General features: G+C 43.2%; 1 protein-coding gene across 10 annotated transcripts in view; it reads left to right on the plus strand.

Annotated features, from left to right (window-relative positions):
- The window catches only part of dnajc6 (DnaJ (Hsp40) homolog, subfamily C, member 6), a 188,922-nt gene that overhangs the window by 132,977 nt on the left and 35,553 nt on the right, over window positions 1-20,392 (plus strand). For 9 of the 10 annotated variants that reach the window (XM_059647867.1, XM_048538746.2, XM_048538747.2 and 6 more), the window contains 3 exons: window positions 4,712-4,902; window positions 8,987-9,085; window positions 12,587-13,009. In XM_059647867.1, the coding sequence (XP_059503850.1) occupies window positions 4,712-4,902; window positions 8,987-9,085; window positions 12,587-13,009 (713 nt within the window). The remainder of the gene's footprint in view (window positions 1-4,711; window positions 4,903-8,986; window positions 9,086-12,586; window positions 13,010-20,392) is intronic. The other variant, XM_059647865.1, reaches the window with a different exon arrangement.

Raw genomic sequence — 20,392 nt, forward strand, 5'->3', positions numbered from 1 at the left:
AATTAATTCCCTTATCTTTACTGTACTCTTCATTGCAAACTTTTTTTAACTTTTCAGTTTCATGTATGTGTGTGAGCACCTGTGTTTGTAGTGACTCTTATCCCCTGGGAGTAAATGCATGAATAAACCATAGTCTGTTTTTCTCCTATAATGTTTGCAGGTCATTTCTGATGTTCAATTTAAGCATTGAAGGTTTGGTGAAAGTATGTCACTGTTAATTTTAGAGTGAAATAAGTAAGAGCATTACTTAGATATACTCAGGAAAATTCCTTATCCTTTGGGAAAAGTTAATCCTCGGCTTGACTGCAGCGGGGCCATATCATTCGTGTCAGAACTGACACAATTTTTGCATGGGACCCAGTAACTCTTTAGACAAACAAAGAACTAAGGTTGCGTGTGGATTTGCTAGGTTAAATAGAGGAATTAGAAGGGGAATTTATCCCTTTTTTTAATAGCTTGGCAAAATTGGCAATGGCAAGTTTTTCCAAGAGCTGGATGGAAACAGTGGATTGTGGCACATCTCCTTAGACCAAGAGCCAAGATTGTTGGTGCACAAATATATTCAATCAGGGAGTCAGTTTCAACTGTCTACCAATTATAATCTCCTTAGCACAGAAGTTTTCCAAAGAGTTGGGGCAGAACAATGGCTTAGTGGTTAGCACTGCTGCCTCACAGCAGCAGGGTTCTACTCCAGCCTCAGGATATTTTGTCCTCTGTGGAGTTTGCACAGTCTCGCTGTGTTTGTGTGGGTTTCTTCTGGGTGCTCTGGTTTCCTTCCACAATCCCAACATGTGCAGGTTAGGTGGATTTGCTATGGTAAATTGCCCATAGTGTTAAGGGATGGTTAAGTTAGGTGGATTAGCCATGGGAAATGCAGGGTAGAGTGATGGGTATGGTTGGGATGCCCTTCAGAGAGTCAGTGTGGACTTGGTGGGCCAGATGGCCTGTTTCTACAGTGTAGGATTATATAGAACATAGAACATAGAACGTTACAGCGCAGTACAGGCCCTTCGGCCCTCAATGTTGCACCGACCTGTGAAACCAACCTGAAGCCCATCTAACCTACACTATTCCATTATCAGCCATATGTTTATACAATGACCATTTAAATGCCCTTAAACTGGCGAGTTCCTGCCCCACCGAACTCATCTCCACCTATCTGGATTCCATTTTCTCCCCTTTGGTCCAGGATCTCCCTACCTACGTCCGTGACACCACCCACGCCCTCCACCTCCTCCTGAACTTCCAATTCCCTGGTCCCCAACACCTCATTTTCACCGTGGACGTCCAGTCCCTACACACCTGCATTCCCCATGCAGATGGCCTCACGGCTCTCTGCTTCTTCCTGTCCGGCAGGCCCGACCAATCCCCCTCCACCGACACCCTCATCCGCCTAGCCGAACTCGTCCTCACCCTCAACAGCTTCTCTTTCGATTCCTCCCAGTTCCTACAGACAAAAGGGGTGGCCATGGGCACCCGCATGGGCCCAAGCTATGCCTGCCTCTTGGTAGGTTACATAGAACAAAGAACATTACAGCACAGTACAGGCCCTTCGGCCCTCGATGTTGTGTCGACCTGTCATACCGATCTGAAGCCCATCTAACCTACACTATTCCATGTACGTCCATATGCTCATCCAATGACGACTTAAGTGTACTTAAAGTTGGCAAATCTACTACCGTTGCAGGCAAAGCGTTCCATTCCCTTACTACTCTCTGAGTAAAGAAACTACCTCTGACAACAGTCCTATATCTTTCACCCCTCAATTTAAAGCTATGCCTCCTCGTGCTCGCCGTCACCATCCTAGGAAAAAGGCTCTCCCTATCCACCCTATCTAACCCTCTGATTATTTTATATGTTTCAATTAAGTCACCTCTCAACCTTCTTCTCTCTAACAAAAACAGCCTCAAGTCCCTCAGCCTTTCCTCGTAAGACCTTCCTTCCATACCAGGCAACATCCTGGTAAATCTCCTCTGCACCCTTTCCAATGATTCTGATTGATGTTCAGAATCCTGGAAGAGAAACCAGAAGCCATGTTTCTTACAAATAACATCCTTGTTCATGGAAGACACAGAAGAAGCACAGGCAGAGGATCAGGGTGATTTAATGGTAGACAGAATGCAAAATGGAGGAAATGCCAATTCTCTAGAATGATTGTTTCTGCAACATGCTATGCAAGAACAAGGCACCACAATAAACTTAGACAAGCAAATTTCAGAGATAAATGATGTACGGTGCTTTTGAGCTTGGTGAATCAAATGGGAAAGTTTATCCCCAACTGAGCTGATAAGAGTGGCTGGCTTGTTATTTTGATCACATGTTCACTTCGGACTGGGTTGTAAAGGGTTCATGAGCTTGGTTCAACCTGGTTAGGTGATCAATGATTAGTCAGAAAGCAGAGAAACGTAAGCAAATGTCATTATTGGGTGAAATTCCTTGCAAGAAGATCTATTTTGGTTGTAAGCGAGGGAAAAAGGAAGAATAGTACATCTGATAAATTTGAGTTTGAGATTATCTGGTGTTAAATAAAGAAAATGATGACATTTTCAACCTATTGGTTGTATTTTACAACAAAGCTAAGTTTCTATAAAAGTAAACAGATTAAACAGCTAAGTGATTGAACTGTGGCTGTTTCCCAGTTCATTTCAATCAGCAGCAACCAACCAGGTTATTAAATTAGTTATATGATATTGGATTCTTAGATTGTTATGTACTTTTTAAGATGGAGCCCAAGTATAATCTAAGTTAGAATTCTTGCATTAAATGGCAACTGTTGGAAGCTATGTGCACCTTCAGGCTTAGTTTACTTTAAAGTCACAAAGATAAATGTTAATACATTGTGCAAAACATGATATAATATCCCTCTTCTTGTGGAAGAGTAACATGCAAGTGTTGTAAATGATACCATAGGGATTGCATTTTTTTTTTGAAGTCTATGGGACACTTCATGTTCCTGGACTAAGTGCACTTCGAAGGTCATGAATGTAATTAGACAAGACAGGGGTCTACAATATGAATCAACTTTCCAAATGTGGAAGAGCTCTCAAGTCTCATGTGACCTGGGCAAATTACTTGGCAACTTTTTTTTGTCAAGAGTAGCATTATTCACTTATCAGTGCAAAATAACCCATGTGAAATCTTAAGTGGTACTTCACACATTTACTCAAATAAGCTCTCTTATGATCCATTATCTGTGACAGAATACAAATTTTAAATTGTTCTGCTTAGTAACCATTGTTTAATTGGATCTAATTGAATACGGCTCTTGGAGAGATGAACAGCCGAAGCTTGGGAACGATAGACCTGAGAATCTGACATCTGTGAGGGGTAAATTGTTGGAGGGGATTCTGAAAGTTGAAAGGATTTACCTGCATTTGGAGCAGCAAGGACTAATTAGGGATTGTTGTCATGGTTTTGTGCGAGGGAAATCGTGTCCCTCAAACTTGTTTTTGAGGCAGTAACAAAAATGATTGAGGCCAAAGTGGTAGATATTGTTTATCTGGACTTTAGTAAAGCCTTAGATAAGGTACCATTTGGTAGACTAACTACTGAAGTTAGATTACACGGGATTCAGGACGAGCTTGCCAATTGGATACAAAATTGGCTTAATGTTGGGAGACAGTCGTGGTGGAGAGTTGTTTTTGTTTTGACTGGAGGCCTGTGACCAGCAATTTTCCACATGGCTTTTGTTTGTCATTTCTATAAACGTTAGTAAATTTGTGGATGACGCTGGAATTGGTGGTATAGTAAACAATAAAGAAGATTATCCAAGCTTACAAAGATCTTGATTTAATTGCATCAGTGCGCTAAGGAGTGACAGATGGAGTTTGGATAAATGCGAAGTATTGCATTTTGGTAAAACAAACCTGGGCGGGACTTGTACAATTAATGGTTGGGCCCTGGGTAGCCTTGTAGAACAGAGACCTACAGGTTCAGCTACATAATTGTTTTGAAATTTGTCAGAGGTAGGTAGGTGCCTTCATTTGTCAGACCTTTTTGAGTGGTGGAGTATCCTTTTATTGTCACGAGTGTAGGAGTTGGGAAGTCATGTTGAGGTTGTACAGGACTTTGGTGAAGCCTCATCTGGAGTACTGTGTGCAGCCTGGTCACCCTGCTATAGGAAGGACATTATTAAGTTGGAGAGGGTTCAGAAAAGATTCACCAGGTTGTTGCTTGAAATGGAGGGTTTGATCTGTAAAAATTAGGCTGGGACTTGTTTTGCTGTTGCGTAGGAGGTTGAGGGGTGACCTTTTATACAAGTTAATAAAATCGAGGAGCATAGATAAAGTGGATGGCAGGTTTCATTTCCCTGACATGGGGCATTTCAAGACCAGGGGATATATTTTTAGGATGAAGAGAGAGATTTGGAAAGGACATGAAGGACATCATTTTTTTTTTACACTGTGGTTCGTGTGTGGAAAGAACTGCCAGAGGAAGTGGTAGATGCAGTTGCAGCATTGAAGACCTATTTGGATAAGTTCATGAATAGGTAGTGTTTGCAAATGGAGCCAAATGCAGGCAGATGGGACTAGTTTATTTTGCAAACATGGTTCACATGGACAAGTTGGATTGAAGGGTCTGTTTCCATTGCTGCATGACTCCTCATCTTGAAAGGTACAGCAGGTTTGATCATTGCAATACTTTCCTAATCATTTTAAAGAAACATCTGTTAGTTCACTTAATGCAAGTATGTTTCTATTTCACCCCTTAGACCAGAGTTAGATGCTTGTGACTGTCCGGAGAAATATCCTCAACTGTTTCATGTTATACTGGAAGTAGATGTTGAATCCTCTGATAAACGCTTTGACCTGACACCTCCCTGGGAACACTTGAACACCAAAGATCTTACACCCAACACACTATTCTCAAGCCACCAAGAACATCAAGAAACATTAGCTGCAGGTATTTTTGTCACTGTCATTGTGAAAGGCATTATCAATGAAATGTGTTTAACGTGTGGGTCAGCTTTTGCTCATTCCACTAGTGAATTATTGCTGAAATTGGTTTTATTATGATATTTTGTTTTTAAGAACAAAGCCCTAATGCTGATCTGAGACTAGAATGATATTGATTATTTTTAAGCATTTATTCACAAGTGAACTTCTTTGGTTAGGCTAGCATTTATTGCCCATCCCTAATTTCCCAAAAGGAATTTGAGTTGACCACACTTATGTGGGTCTGGAGTTGCATGTAGGCCAGACTAAGGGCAGTTTCCCTCCTAAAGGACACTAGTGAACTAGAGATTTTTCCAGCCTTTTTTTTAGTTCGTTCACAGGATGCAAGCATCGCTGGCTTGGCTAGCATTTATTGCCATCTGTAATTGCCCAGGGCACAGTTCAGAGTCAACCACACTGCTGTAGGTCTGGAGTCACATGCAAGCTAGACCGGGTAAGGATGGCAATTTCCTTCCTTTAAAGGATATTTTGTGAACCTAATGGGTTTTCCCTGACAATTGATAATGGATTCATTTGACCTTTTTTTTTTAATTCCAGGTTTTTATTGAATTCACATTCCACTATCTGCAATGGCAGGATTTGAATCCCCAGTCCCCAGAATGCTCCCTAGGTCTCTGGAATAACCATCCAGTGATAATACCATTAGGCTGTGGTCTCCCCTTGTCTGGTCTAATGACAATGGCAATGGTTTCATGTTCATTTAGACTCTAAATTCCAGATTTGTATTGAATTCAAACTGTACCAGCTACAAGGGTGGGATTCAAGCTCTGGTCTCAACATCATTCTACAGCACTGCTGTTATTATCTAGCCTCACCACTGTGGCATCGGTGGAGGTTGTCTATTCAGTTGAGCTGAGTGTATTGCTCTCAGGGATTTGAAAGGGAAGTGAATTTTCTAGGAAAAAGTGCATGTTTCTTCCACCCTTATGGTGTTATTTCTAGGCTGGCAATCTGAAAACTCTGCTAATGTTAGAGAGACCCCAGTTCAAATCCCACCATGGCAGATGATGATGGAATTTGAATTTAATAACTCTCTGGAATTCAGAGCCTGCTTCTCTTTTTTTTTTACTGTCAATGGTCAGAAAATTCCCATTTGGTTCACGAATGTCCTTCAGGAAGGAAATCTGCCATTTGTCATAAATACGTGTAACAAGAGATCAGATCAGATCAAATCAAATCCTAACCTGATCTGACTTACATGTAATTCCACACCCACAGCAATGTTGTTGACTCTCAACTCCCCTCTGAAATGACCTAGCAAGGCACACAGTTTTATCAATCACTACATTATCTCAAGAAAATGAAACCAGACAGATGACTTGGTATTAACTTTTTGGCATGGGAATTGATGATGGCAGAAACAGTCCTATGTCGATGCTGCATTGATCGCCTTAACATCTGGGGGCTAGTGTCAAAATTGGAAGATCTGTCCGACAGACTAGTCAAGCAACAGCATGACATAATCATACTCAGAATCGTACCTTACAGATGTCCCAGAAACAACCATCGCCATCCCCTGATAGGTCCTGTCCCACTGGCAGGACAAACCCAATAGCGGTGACACAGCGGTATATAGTCTGGAGGACATCACGTTGAGACGACTTAATGTTGTTGACATGGGGCCCCATGAAGTCTCATGGCGTCCGGTTAAACATGGGCAAGGAAACCTACTGATTACCATGTACTGTCCTTTTCTCTGCTGATGAATCGGTACTCCTCCATCTTGAATGATACTTGGAGGAATCACTGAGGGTGGCACAGATGTATTCTGGGTGGGAGATTTCAATATCCACCATCAAGACTGGCACAGCAGCAGCACGGCTGGTTGGGTCCAAAAGGACGTAGCTGCTCTGCTGGGCCTGCAGCAGGTGGCGAGGGAACCAAGGCGGGGGGATAAAAGATACTTGACCAATCTGCCAGCTACAAATGCATCTGTCCATGACGGCTGTATGAGACAGACTTCAAACAAATTTAGGAACTTAAAATTGGGTATCCATGAGAAGCTGTGGGTCATCAACAGCTGCAGTATTGTCCGCCACAAATTTGCAGCCTTATGGCCTGGCATATCCTGGTTCAGTCATTAGCATTAAGCCCTAGGGGATCAATCCTGGTTCAGTGGAGAGTGCAGAAGGGCATGCTTGGAGCAGCATCAAGCAACACTAACCCGAATCTGAACTGTCAATCTGGTAAAGTTACCAAACAGCATAAGCGGCAAGTAATAGACACAATGAAGCAAGCTCACAACCAACAGATCCGATCGAAGCTTGGCAATCCTACCATGTCCAGTCGTCAATGGAGAATGGACAATTAAACTCCTCATTAGATGAGGAGGGGCCTCACAAAATATCCCCATCCCAAAGAGCCCAGCCCATCTGTGCAAACGATAAGGTTGAAGCATTTGCAACATGCTGAAGCAGTCCATCTTAAAATACAAGATGACTTGGAAAATATCCAGGTTTGGGCTGACAAGCCACAAATGCCAGGAAATTACCATCTCCATTAAGAGACAGGCAATCTATCCACTATCTCTTTATATTCAAAGGCATTACCATCACATAATCCCCCACCATCAACATCCTGGATCTTATCATTGATCAGAAACTCAAATGGCCTCACCGTATAAATACAATGCCTACAAGAGCAGGCAGAAGCTAGGAATACCGCAGTGAGCAACTCTCCATGTGCCTCCCTAAAAGCTGTCCAGCATCTTCAAAGCACAGGTCAGGACTGTGGAATATTTTCCCCACTGGCTCCAACAATACTCAAGAATCTTGGTGTCGTCATCCGGGATAAAGCAAGCTGCTTAATTGGCACAATGTTCACAAATGGCCATGCCCACCACCACGACCACCAATAATTATTGGCAGCAAAGCATACCAGTACATGATGCACTGCAGAAATTCACAAAAGATCCTTTAGACAGTATCTTCCAAACCCACGACCACTTCCAACTAGAAGGACAAAGGCAGCAGATACATGGGAACTTGAAGGTGGTGAACTTCCCCTCCGAACCACTCACCATTCTGACTTAGAAACCTATTGCTGTTCCTTCACTGTCAAAATCCTTGAGCCACCTCCCTAATAGCACTGTGGGATTGTCCGCGGCAAATGAATTGCAGCGATTGAAGAAAGCGACTCACTACTGCCGCCTTGAGGGCAACTAGGTTCGGACAGTAAGTCTTGGCCTATCAGAAACACCCATTCCCATGTCTCATGAGAGAATAAACATAAATTCCAATTGAGACCAGGGCTATGTTTTTAAACCCCGGTTTTTTTTCAGGTTGGAATCTCAAGCTTAATGCGTAGACATTACTAAAATGACATTCCTGGTAGAAAGTTTTAACATTTTTGTTCGAACTGAATTCATAATCAGTGGGGCAATTATTTGTAAATTAGGATGTGGTCCTTTCTGGAATAATGTGGATGTTCCATTGCATCACCTGTTTTACAGTTTTTGAATTTCTAGTTTTGAAACATATTTAAGCAAGAAGGTGTTTTTATTTTTTGGTCTTGGCCAACAAATTGTTAAATTACTTAGAAATGCGGAATGGCTGACTTTAAAAGAAATTGAGAAATCTACATGCAAGGGCAAGGCCTTCCTTTCAGTGTTTTTTATTAATGTTAAAAAGAATCTACATTGTTCCCCATTGGAAAGAGTGGGACATTTTATTATTTGGTGCTCTTCATGCAGAGCTTTGCATGTTGAAATGTATATTGAGAATTCAGGTGCCTATTCCAACTCCTGCCCAAATTCCTGTTCATGTACACCTGTTCTTGTTGGGTTAATATTTTTAAGAAGATAGAAGTATGTTGCTGTTATTTCATAATGTAATTTTTTTGTATCCGATTTAAGAAACAGCTGGTGTTGTCTAATCTATCCAGGAATCATTGAAATCAATCATACATGTTCACCTGTAGGCCTGCTGCTCTTAATGTTACTTGCACGTGGCTAAAGAGTTCCTCCTGAGATTTGAGGTATTAGGTAAGACATGGAAACATCAGTTCTCTTGTGACATGTGAATGTTTTGCAGGTAAAGCTGCTTTAGATTCTGTGGTTGAAGTGGAAACCTCATCAGATAATATAAAGAGCACAGGACAAAGCACGTTTTTCCCAACCCTTGCCTGGCAAGGTATTTAAACACTACTGTGTTGTTGTATCTCCAAAACAATTTTGCTTTGATAAGTGTGCATTAACTTTGGCATAGGGCTACTGAGAGTTTTGGGAGCCAATGAATCAGGGAATCATTGAAATTTTTTTTTCAAAGGTAGAAAACAGATGTTAGCAAATTAACCGAGATAATAAAATGTGAGGCTGGATGAACACAGCAGGCCAAGCAGCATCTCAGGAGCACAAAAGCTGACGTTTCGGGCCTAGACCCTTCATCAGAGAGGGGGATGGGGGGAGGGAACTGGAATAAATAGGGAGAGAGGGGGAGGCGGACCGAAGATGGAGAGTAAAGAAGATAGGTGGAGAAGGTGTGGGTGGGGAGGTAGGGAGGGGATAGGTCAGTCCAGGGAAGACGGACAGGTCAAGGAGGTGGGATGAGGTTAGTAGGTAGCTGGGGGTGCGGCTTGGGGTGGGAGGAAGGGATGGGTGAGAGGAAGAACCGGTTAGGGAGGCAGAGACAGGTTGGACTGGTTTTGGGATGCAGTGGGTGGGGGGGAAGAGCTGGGCTGGTTGTGTGGTGCAGTGGGGGGGAGGGGATGAACTGGGCTGGTTTAGGGATGCAGTGGGGGAAGGGGAGATTTTGAAACTGGTGAAGTCCACATTGATACCATATGGCTGCAGGGTTCCCAGGCGGAATATGAGTTGCTGTTCCTGCAACCTTCGGGTGGCATCATTGTGGCAGTGCAGGAGGCCCATGATGGACATGTCATCAAGAGAATGGGAGGGGGAGTGGAAATGGTTTGCGACTGGGAGGTGCAGTTGTTTGTTGCGAACTGAGCGGAGGTGTTCTGCAAAGCGGTCCCCAAGCCTCCGCTTGGTTTCCCCAATGTAGAGAAAGCCGCACCGGGTACAGTGGATGCAGTATACCACATTGGCAGATGTGCAGGTGAACCTCTGCTTAATGTGGAATGTCATCTTGGGGCCTGGGATAGGGGTGAGGGAGGAGGTGTGGGGACAAGTGTAGCATTTCCTGCGGTTGCAGGGGAAGGTGCCGGGTGTGGTGGGGTTGGAGGGCAGTGTGGAGCGAACAAGGGAGTCACGGAGAGAGTGGTCTCTCCGGAAAGCAGACAGGGGTGGGGATGGAAAAATGTCTTGGGTGGTGGGGTCGGATTGTAAATGGCGGAAGTGTCGGAGGATAATGCGTTGTATCCGGAGGTTGGTAGGGTGGTGTGTGAGAACGAGGGGGATCCTCTTGGGGCGGTTGTGGCGGGGGCGGGGTGTGAGGGATGTGTCGCGGGAAATGCGGGAGACGCGGTCAAGGGCGTTCTCAATCACCGTGGGGGGGAAGTTGCAGCTCCAGCACATCCCTCACCTTCCTGGACCTCTCAGTCTCCATCTCAGGCAACCAGCTTGTAACTGATGTCCATTTCAAGCCCACCGACTCCCACAGCTACCTAGAATACACCTCCTCCCACCCACCCTCCTGCAAAAATTCCATCCCCTATTCCCAATTCCTCCGCCTCCGCCGCATCTGCTCCCACGATAAGACATTCCACTCCCGCACATCCCAGATGTCCAAGTTCTTTAAGGACCGCAACTTCCCCCCCACGGTGATTGAGAACGCCCTTGACCGCGTCTCCCGCATTTCCCGCGACACATCCCTCACACCCCGCCCCCGCCACAACCGCCCCAAGAGGATCCCCCTCGTTCTCACACACCACCCTACCAACCTCCGGATACAACGCATTATCCTCCGACACTTCCGCCATTTACAATCCGACCCCACCACCCAAGACATTTTTCCATCCCCACCCCTGTCTGCTTTCCGGAGAGACCACTCTCTCCGTGACTCCCTTGTTCGCTCCACACTGCCCTCCAACCCCACCACACCCGGCACCTTCCCCTGCAACCGCAGGAAATGCTACACTTGTCCCCACACCTCCTCCCTCACCCCCATCCCAGGCCCCAAGATGACATTCCACATTAAGCAGAGGTTCACCTGCACATCTGCCAATGTGGTATACTGCATCCACTGTACCCGGTGCGGCTTTCTCTACATTGGGGAAACCAAGCGGAGGCTTGGGGACCGCTTTGCAGAACACCTCCGCTCAGTTCGCAACAAACAACTGCACCTCCCAGTCGCAAACCATTTCCACTCCCCCTCCCATTCTCTTGATGACATGTCCATCATGGGCCTCCTGCACTGCCACAATGATGCCACCCGAAGGTTGCAGGAACAGCAACTCATATTCCGCCTGGGAACCCTGCAGCCATATGGTATCAATGTGGACTTCACCAGTTTCAAAATCTCCCCTTCCCCCACTGCATCCCTAAACCAGCCCAGTTCATCCCCTCCCCCCCACTGCACCACACAACCAGCCCAGCTCTTCCCCCCCACCCACTGCATCCCAAAACCAGTCCAACCTGTCTCTGCCTCCCTAACCGGTTCTTCCTCTCACCCATCCCTTCCTCCCACCCCAAGCCGCACCCCCAGCTACCTACTAACCTCATCCCACCTCCTTGACCTGTCCGTCTTCCCTGGACTGACCTATCCCCTCCCTACCTCCCCACCCACACCTTCTCCACCTATCTTCTTTACTCTCCATCTTCGGTCCGCCTCCCCCTCTCTCCCTATTTATTCCAGTTCCCTCTCCCCATCCCCCTCTCTGATGAAGGGTCTAGGCCCGAAACGTCAGCTTTTGTGCTCCTGAGATGCTGCTTGGCCTGCTGTGTTCATCCAGCCTCACATTTTATTATCTTGGAATCTCCAGCATCTGCAGTTCCCATTATCTCTTAGCAAATTAACCCCTTGTTTCAGTCCTTTCCCAATCGTTTTCGCTCATGTTGACGTCAGTGAAAAGGAAACCTGAGTAATCGGTGGTCAATTTGGTGTTTTCCTTTTGCTCACTCAATTAAAAGCTGAAATTATCCTTTCATTTGCTTGCCTACGAAACAATATTTTGATTAATTTTAATGAACGTAATGTGGAGTTTGGACCAAAGACATGACTGGTATAAAAGAAAGTGAAGTCACATTTCTGTAGGGTGATCTTGTATGATCTTGTACACCAACAGCAGTAATGTGAAGATATGATGAAAAATATAATATGCAGACCTGACTAGTAACTACAATAAAACACGCAATTTTATCTGTGATAACAAGGTGTAGAGTTGGATTCACACAGCAGGCCAGGCAGCATCAGAGGAGCCGGAAAGCTGATGTTTCGGGTCTAGACCCTTCTTCAGATGATCCTCTGCTGCTTGGCCTGCTGTGTTCATCCAGCTGTACACCTTGTTATCTCAGATTCTCCAGCATCAGCAGTTCCTACTATCTCTGGCACAATTTTATCAATGGCTTTCTGTTTCCTGCAAAATCCTATTCTTCATTATGGGAGACCTTTTTTTGTTTTTTGTCATGCATTCTTCACATTGGTGATACTTCGTTTTCGGCACCATATGCTATAAATATAGAATGAGGTGTTTAGTTAAGATGTAACTATTTCTCATGATTTTTTTTTTCCCAGAAACAAAAGGTGATAAGAATGGTGCTAACCCTTCTTCTGAAGACCGAACAGCTCTTGTAAATGAGGATAGTGAGCCATCGGATGATGAACTTCTGTCTCTTTCAAGCCAGCACAGTGCTACTAGTGTGGAAAAACAGCATGGGACACCAAAAAGTGCCAAAAAGCAGGCACTGTCTCGATCTTCGGCACCTGAAAGTGTAGATCTTCTTGATTTCAATGGAGGTGCTACAAGCCAGACCTTTCAAACTACTGCTCAAGCCAAACCTATGCCAACTAACTCTGACTTACTCAGTGACTTGTTTGGTAGCACCTCTTCCATTCCATCAGCACAGGGCAGTAGCGGTGCTCCAGGCTCAGCACATTCTACTCCTCGTAGGTCTGCAGGTTCTCCCTCTTTATCATCATCACCGAAAATTAGTGAAGGTATTGTAGCTATAAAATAGTGTGGCAAACTTTGAAAACAAGCCTGGTATTAATGAAGCAGTTTCAGTTCTGATTTTCAAAAAAAAGTTCATTTTTATAACTTGATAAGATGTTAAAATGGTTCACAATTATTTGCTTAAATCATCTAAGCAGTGGTAGTAATGGTCAGATTGCTGCTGTGTCTTGTAGATTTCCTTTACGCAACGTTTGGTGCTTATTTCTCCTCTGATCTTCTGAGCCCAGTGTACTATCCCTTGGGAAGTTCCATTGCACCAGAAAATAGGCACAGACAGGGCATACTCTCCTTTGGCCGTGCTTGCTGTTGTCGAATGAGCTTAGTATGTTGAGGACCAGAAGGAAAGAAATGACCATTGCTGATGTGTAAAGGACATGGTTTCTTGAGTTATTGAGATTCCATCTCAATGGAAATGCATCAGTCTGTTCAAGAATGACTGACTCGTATCAAGGGTCACTTTTTACACTTAAATATGCAATACAATCAGTTTATATTTGTTTGTTTCGAGGGCTTTGCCTAACAATATAAAAATTCCTGGCTCTCCTACATCTTAGTGCTTGACATTGAGAGTATACACCCATTTTAATAAATCAGCATAAAGTACCATGCAGGAAGTAGAAATTTCAACTAAAATACAACAAGTGCTTTGTACGCATTGATGTTTAAATGATACACATTAAACCCTGAAAGGTGATTTTGTCTCTCACTGCTCAAAGCATGAACTCCCTCCAACACTGGCCTCTGTGAGACTGACGAGCATACACATCAATGTATCATCTTTTGTATCTTTTTGTTTTGCATTATGAGAAAAGCAGCAGCAACAAACAACTAAACATTGTATGTTCATGTTGATTGGTGAGTCAGACACAACTTTCTGATTCTGTACTACTTTGCGAAATGCACTTTGTTTCCGTTTGATGGATGATTCATTTTTATGTTGACTCAAAGCTGACATTTGTGTGCTTTGTTTTGTGAGTGGTGACCCTTAATTGCAAACTGTTGAAATTTGACCTTGATTCAGATGTAGAATTAATGTAGGGAGGTAATCATAAAATATAACTTGAAAAGGTCAGGCCCATGTACCAAAACCTACTGTATAATTAACACGGACACAAACTCATTCCTGTATTAAATTTGCCACAATGTAGCTGATTTTATGAGATTGTCAGTTTCGTGTAGAAATGCACATTATTCACTACACAAGAATGTAACTGAATATTGTCTCTGGCTGATTGGGAGGACAAACTGGTCTGGTGAATGGGTGGAAAGATGGCTATTGCGAATGGTGATTTGCTTGTGAGGTTACCTGGATTAATTTGTCTAATACTTCCTGGATAAGCACATGCTGCAGAACATCCTCAAGTCTCCAACTTATGTGAAAATGCAGACGATCCCGAGATACAATGGCATTGCATATCAGAAATTGGAACTTCCAGGGCAATACTTTATGTAAGTCTGCATGCTGGGATATGCAGCAAGGGTGTATCTTCAGATGTACATTTAGTCTTGAAAGAGCTGGTCCATGTGGTTGGCTTGGATATATGCAAATTATAAAACTCCATAAACAGCAGAGATAAATGACCAGTAAATCTCTATTTTTAAGTGCTTGTGAGAGGAGTGTGACATTTGTCCTTTTTTTTTGCAGAAAGTATGAAACAAATCTTGGCTAAATGATTGAGAGATTGCAGAGCTCCGAGATGACATTGTAGGTAGTAAATTGAGAGGAATACAGTTGTAGCTTGCAGGAAAATAACAATGAACTGGTCAGGTACGACAAAAAATAATAGACGTGATCTAATGCATTTGGGTGGACAAAGAAGGAATATCCTATAATGGTAGGATACTTAATGTAGAGGAATGGAAGGACCTTAGATGCATGTGCACAGATCCTTGAGGGTAGCACGACAGCAGATAATGTAGTTTATTGAGGCCTGCAGGATGCTTTATTCCACAAGGCATGGAACAGGAACAGGGAAGCTTTTGTAAAGCTAGAAAGTAAGTGTGGCTAGGCCACAGCTGGAATACTGTGTATCCTTTGGCATACCACATTTTAGGAAGGATGTGATTTTTTTTTTTTTTGCAGAGGGGATAGAGAGGAAATTTGTATGGATTTTGCCCAGACTGGAGAATTTTAGCTATGAGGAATGATCAGTGAGGCTGGAGCTATTTTCTTTGGAACAAAGCAGGCTGATGGGAAATTTTAATTGAGGGGCTTAGATAAAGTGGATGGGAAAAATCAGTTAAAGATGTAAGAGGCAACATAAAACTGAAACATAAAGCCAGCTCTGTATTGCCAAAATGCTTGGATGCATTGCTTTCAATTTTTTTGTCCAAGTTACTAACAAGTTGTGAACAGCCGAGGCCGTAACCCCACTCTGTGCAGCACTCAGCTAGCTAACTCGCAATGTGAATTGCATATTTATGCCTCCTCTTTCTGCCTGTTAAACAATGCACCATATACTTTTGTATATCTTGCCCAGCTCCATTGCATATTATGCCCATTATGGTTCTCGTACCACCTTTTTGAAATCTGTGTTTTCCATTCCCCTTTGTTTACCTTCATACCTCTCAAAGCTAGGAATTTTTTCCATCTGAATTTTATGAAAGGGAAATTATGTTGGTTTGTCTGATCATATTACCGTTTACTTATTGGTGGATGGCTAAAATTTCAAAACTATTAAAAGGAGACTGAATGTTGAAGGTTTCCAACTTGTGCTCATCAGAACTGGGATAGAAGAAACAGACTTGAATAAAGAGAGACAACGTTTTGTACAGAATGACAGGAAGGTGGGCCTTAAGCTAGCACTGAGACAGTCTGATTTAATTCTCATTGGTCAGGGCATTGCATGGAGATGCAACAAAGTTTTGGCTGTCTTCATGAGTCCTTTGTGAAAAATGTGCAATGTACGTACAAATTCCTATGGCCTACCCAAAACAGAGTCATGAGTATTTGTGTATAGAGCTTCTCGTGCGGGCACACATGTAAATTGCAGACCTAGCTGATGGACTGAAATTTGTTTCTGGTGTAACTCTTAGCACAACCTGACTTAACAATTAATCAATGATTTCTGACAGTAGAATTGGAGCTAATCGTGGATCTACTTCTGAGGCTGTCCCTGGTTGGTTAGCTTAATTGATTGGACTGCTGATTCGCAATGCAAGAGTGACACCAATAGCATGGGTTCAATTCCCACACTAACGGAGGTCATCATGAATGTCCGGTTGAACCCACTCTGAGGCTTTGTCCCTGTTGTGATGCAGTGATAATGTCCCTACCTCTGGACAGGGAGACCAAAGTTCAGTCCCACCCGCTCCAGAAGCATGTAATAACATCTCCGAACAGCTTGATTTAGAACAATAAACTTCACAGAGGCGTGCAGGAATGGGCTGGTTGAGCATAACCAATGAGTTGTATTTGATACAGTCCTCCAGTCATTGGAAAGTACATACAGTCTACATATATCCAGCATCTCTCACTGGCGCTGCTGCTGAAATATCATGTTACTTATTTGTGTTGGAGACAAAATGCATGTCTTTGGCTTGACTGCAGCATCCAGCTAAAGACAATGCAGAAAACCATCCTGCCCTCCTAAGTCTCAAACCCTAAAATTTTTCAAACTTAATTTCCCTTTTGTTAAGGGATGTTCATTTGTCACATCACACTGTCATTTATTCAGTGACATTTTAACCATGCAACGTAACTAAGCGGATTTACTGCATAGTAGCAGTGTGAGATAGCTAGCTGCACCTGTTGTTCAAGTTCTGAAGACTGTGTGTCTCTTTTCAAGGTAATTGGAGGTAAACTGTATATTGTTTGGGGCCAGAAGCGTTGATCATGGTTCCTTTTTTGAGATGTTCATAAGATTTCCATTTTAATAGGTTACTGCATTCTCCCAAAGACTTGCTAACCACTAGTCTGTTTGTTTTTTTTTTAATTTTCCCACTTTTCCTTCCCTTCCAGAATAGTGGCAAGTGATTTGTTAGTTTCCAATCTGCTGGAACCAATCTAAACTAGGGAGGACTTTTTTAAGAAGAATTCACAATTGGTGTATCCACTATCTCCAAAGCTGCATCTCCTAGAACCCCAGGTCCTGAGAATTTGTTGTTTACATACTAAAGCTTCCTCTTGCTCTAGCTCAGCTGCCCTGCAAAGTTGCAATTTGGACAATGATAACCAGCATGTGACGAGAAAGGAATAGTGTACAAACATTGAAAAACAGCAGCAAATAGGGTCAGAAGGGGGGAGGAAAGTAGCTGAAAAAGGATAAAATTAATGGTTCTTTGCTTTAACGAACAGAGTACAAAATAAGTGAGTTAAACAGAAGTCAATTGACATGATCTTCTTGCCATTCCAGAGACATGCTTGCAAGGACACTGTAAAACACTGAACATCATTATAATGACTCCACTTCAGTTCTGAAGAAGAGTCATACCAGACTCAATGTTAACTCTGCTTATCCCTTCTCAGATGTTGCCAAACCTGCTGAATTTCTCCAGAATTCTGTGCTTGAGATTTTAAAAATAGGGAAGTATAATTCAGACCAGCTATGTCAGGGCCTAAACCCTCCCATATCCTAGCCCTCAACCTCACACACCAGACCTTGTTATCACATAGCCTGCCATTACACACTACCTATTGTTAGTCACTAATAGACTACATTAACAGCTATTCACTGTCCCAGCCAGATCATTATCGATTCCTTCAGACAAAACTAAACTGCTGTTCTAACTCCTAACAATGTGTAGAGCTGGATGAACCCAGCAGGCCAAGCAGCATCAGAGGAGCAGGAAAGCTAATGTTTTGGGTCTGGACTCTTCAGAAATTTCTGCAGAAGGATCCAGACCCAGAATGTCAGCTTTCCTGCTCCTCTGAAGATGCTTGGCCTGCTGTGTTCATCCAGCTCTACACCTTGTTATCTCAGATTCTCCAGCATCAGCAGTTCCTACTGTCTCTGAGATAGACAGGCAAATTTTTAATCAGGAAGGAGATCCAGGGTTATGGGGAGAAAGGCAGGAAAGGGCAGTTGAGGATTACCAGATCTATTACCTCATTGAATTGTACAGCAGACTTGATGGGCTGAATGGCTTACTTCTGCACCTGTGTCTATTTTTGTTCCTATTCCCTCCCACGTCTGCCTTGCTGATGGCTGATAGATGCAGGGGATTCAGGAGTTAGAGATAGTGAGAAGAAGGGTCTCTACGTGAAACGTCAAACTTTCCTGCTCCTCTGATGCTGTGTTCATCCAGCTTCACACAGTGTTATCTCGGAGTCAGGAGTTAAATTACTTGGTGCAGAATTTCCAGTTTCTCATCGGCATTTGTATCCCGTGTACCCATTTTTTGTTTCTGACCAAGGGGAACCCAACCCTTATGATACTGATAGTAAGCATTCACTTGTGGTAATGCCATTGAATGTTCATGGCAGATGGTTAGATTGGGTTTCATTGAAGATGGTTATAGATGTTAGTTGTTTCATACTAGCCCAAACCTGGATGCTGTCCAGGTCTTCCTTCATTTCTGTTTCAGTGTTTGAGGAGTGGTAAATGGTGCAGAATGTTACACGATTATCAGCAAACATTTGTACTTCTGACCTGTATGATGGAGGCACAGTCATTGATAAAGCAGCTGAAAATGGTTAAGCCTAGGACCCTGAGAAATCCATGCAGTGATGTCCTGAATGGAGGAGATTGACCTCGAACAACTTCAGCCATTTGTGTGCTAGATATAACTCCACCCACAGAGTATTTCTCGGATTTATTTTTAAAAATGAAAAAAGAAACAAAGCTGTGGATGCTGTAAATCAGAAAACAAAACAAATTGTTGGAAAAGCTCAGCTGGTCTGGCAGCATCTGTGAAGGTAAAAACAGTTAACGTTTTGGGTCTGGTGACTCTTCCTCAGAACATGAGCTCTGGTTAATGTTGGTGATCCTGAAAGATAGGTTTTATGTGCATTTGGAGAGGCAAGGGCTAATTAGGAATAGTCAGCATGGTTCTGTATGAGGGAAACCGTATCTCTCAAAATTGAGTGTTTTGAGGAAGATTGAGAAGGGCAGAATGGGACAGGTTGCTTACATGCATGTTAGCAAAGCCTTTGATAAGGTTCCACATGGTAGACTAATTAGCAAAGTTAGATCACGTGGTATTGCTGATCACATGGGTGAGCTTGTCAATGAGACACAAAATTGTCTTGATGGTCAGACATAGAGGGCTCTAGGACTGGAGGCTTGTGACCAGCAGTGTTCCACAGATCATTACCAGATCCATGTCTGTCATTTACATAAAATGATCTGGGTGAGAATATAGGAGGCATGATTAGTATATTTGCTGATGACACCAAGATGGGTGGTATACTGGACAGTGAAGAAGGTTATCCAAGATTACAAAGAGATTTTGATTAATTGGGCTGAGGAGTGGCAGATGAAGTTTAATTTGGATAAATGCAAGATATTGCATTTTGATAAAACAAACATGGGCAGGATTTATACAATTAATGGTATGGCCTTGGGTAGTGTTGTAGAATGGACAGAGATCCACGGGTTCAGGTACGTAATTCTTTGAAACTTCTATCACCGATAGACAGGGTGATTAAGAGTGTTTAGCATGCCTGCCTTCATTGCTCAGACCCTTTTGAGTATAAGAGTTGGGATATCATGTTGAGATTTTACAGGCCAATGGTGGGACCTCTTCCAGAGTACTGTGCGCGGTTCTGGTCGCCCTGCTATATGAATGATATTAGTAAATTGGAGAGGGTTCGGAAAAGATTTATTAAGACGATGCCGTGAATAGAGTTTGAGTTAGAAAAAGTGGCTGGATAGGGTGGGATATTTTTCAATGGAGCGGAGGAGGTTGAGGGTTGACCTTTTTATAAGAGGTTTATAAAATCAGGAGGGGTACAGATGATGTGAATAGCAAGGGCCTTTCCCTAAGGTCAGGGTGTTCAAAACTAGGGGGCATATTTTTAAGGTGAGAAGAGAAATTTTAAAAAGGACATGAGGGGAAACTTTTGTTTTAGTACAGTGATCTATGTGTGGAAGAACTGCCAAAGGAAATGGTGGATGCAGGTACAGTTGCAACACTTTAAAATATTTGGATAGGTACATGAATAGGAAAGGTTTGGAGGGATATGGGCCTCTGGAGGCAAGTAGGACTAGTTTAGTTCTGTAACATAGTTGGCATTGATTAGTTGGATTGAAGGGTCTGTTTCCATGTTGTATGACTCTATACCTCTCTCTACTGGTACAGTAGCATCACTGGAAAAATAAATGCGAGTCTAGTGACATTGGTTGCAGCAGGCAGGATTCCTTTTCCTAGTTGGAAATTGCCTGTCAATTGCACGCAGCATCGTGTTTTTTTTTCTTTGCAATTTG

The sequence above is a fragment of the Stegostoma tigrinum genome, chromosome 8 (genome assembly GCF_030684315.1).
Source record: "Stegostoma tigrinum isolate sSteTig4 chromosome 8, sSteTig4.hap1, whole genome shotgun sequence".
Taxonomy (NCBI): Eukaryota; Metazoa; Chordata; class Chondrichthyes; order Orectolobiformes; family Stegostomatidae; genus Stegostoma; species Stegostoma tigrinum.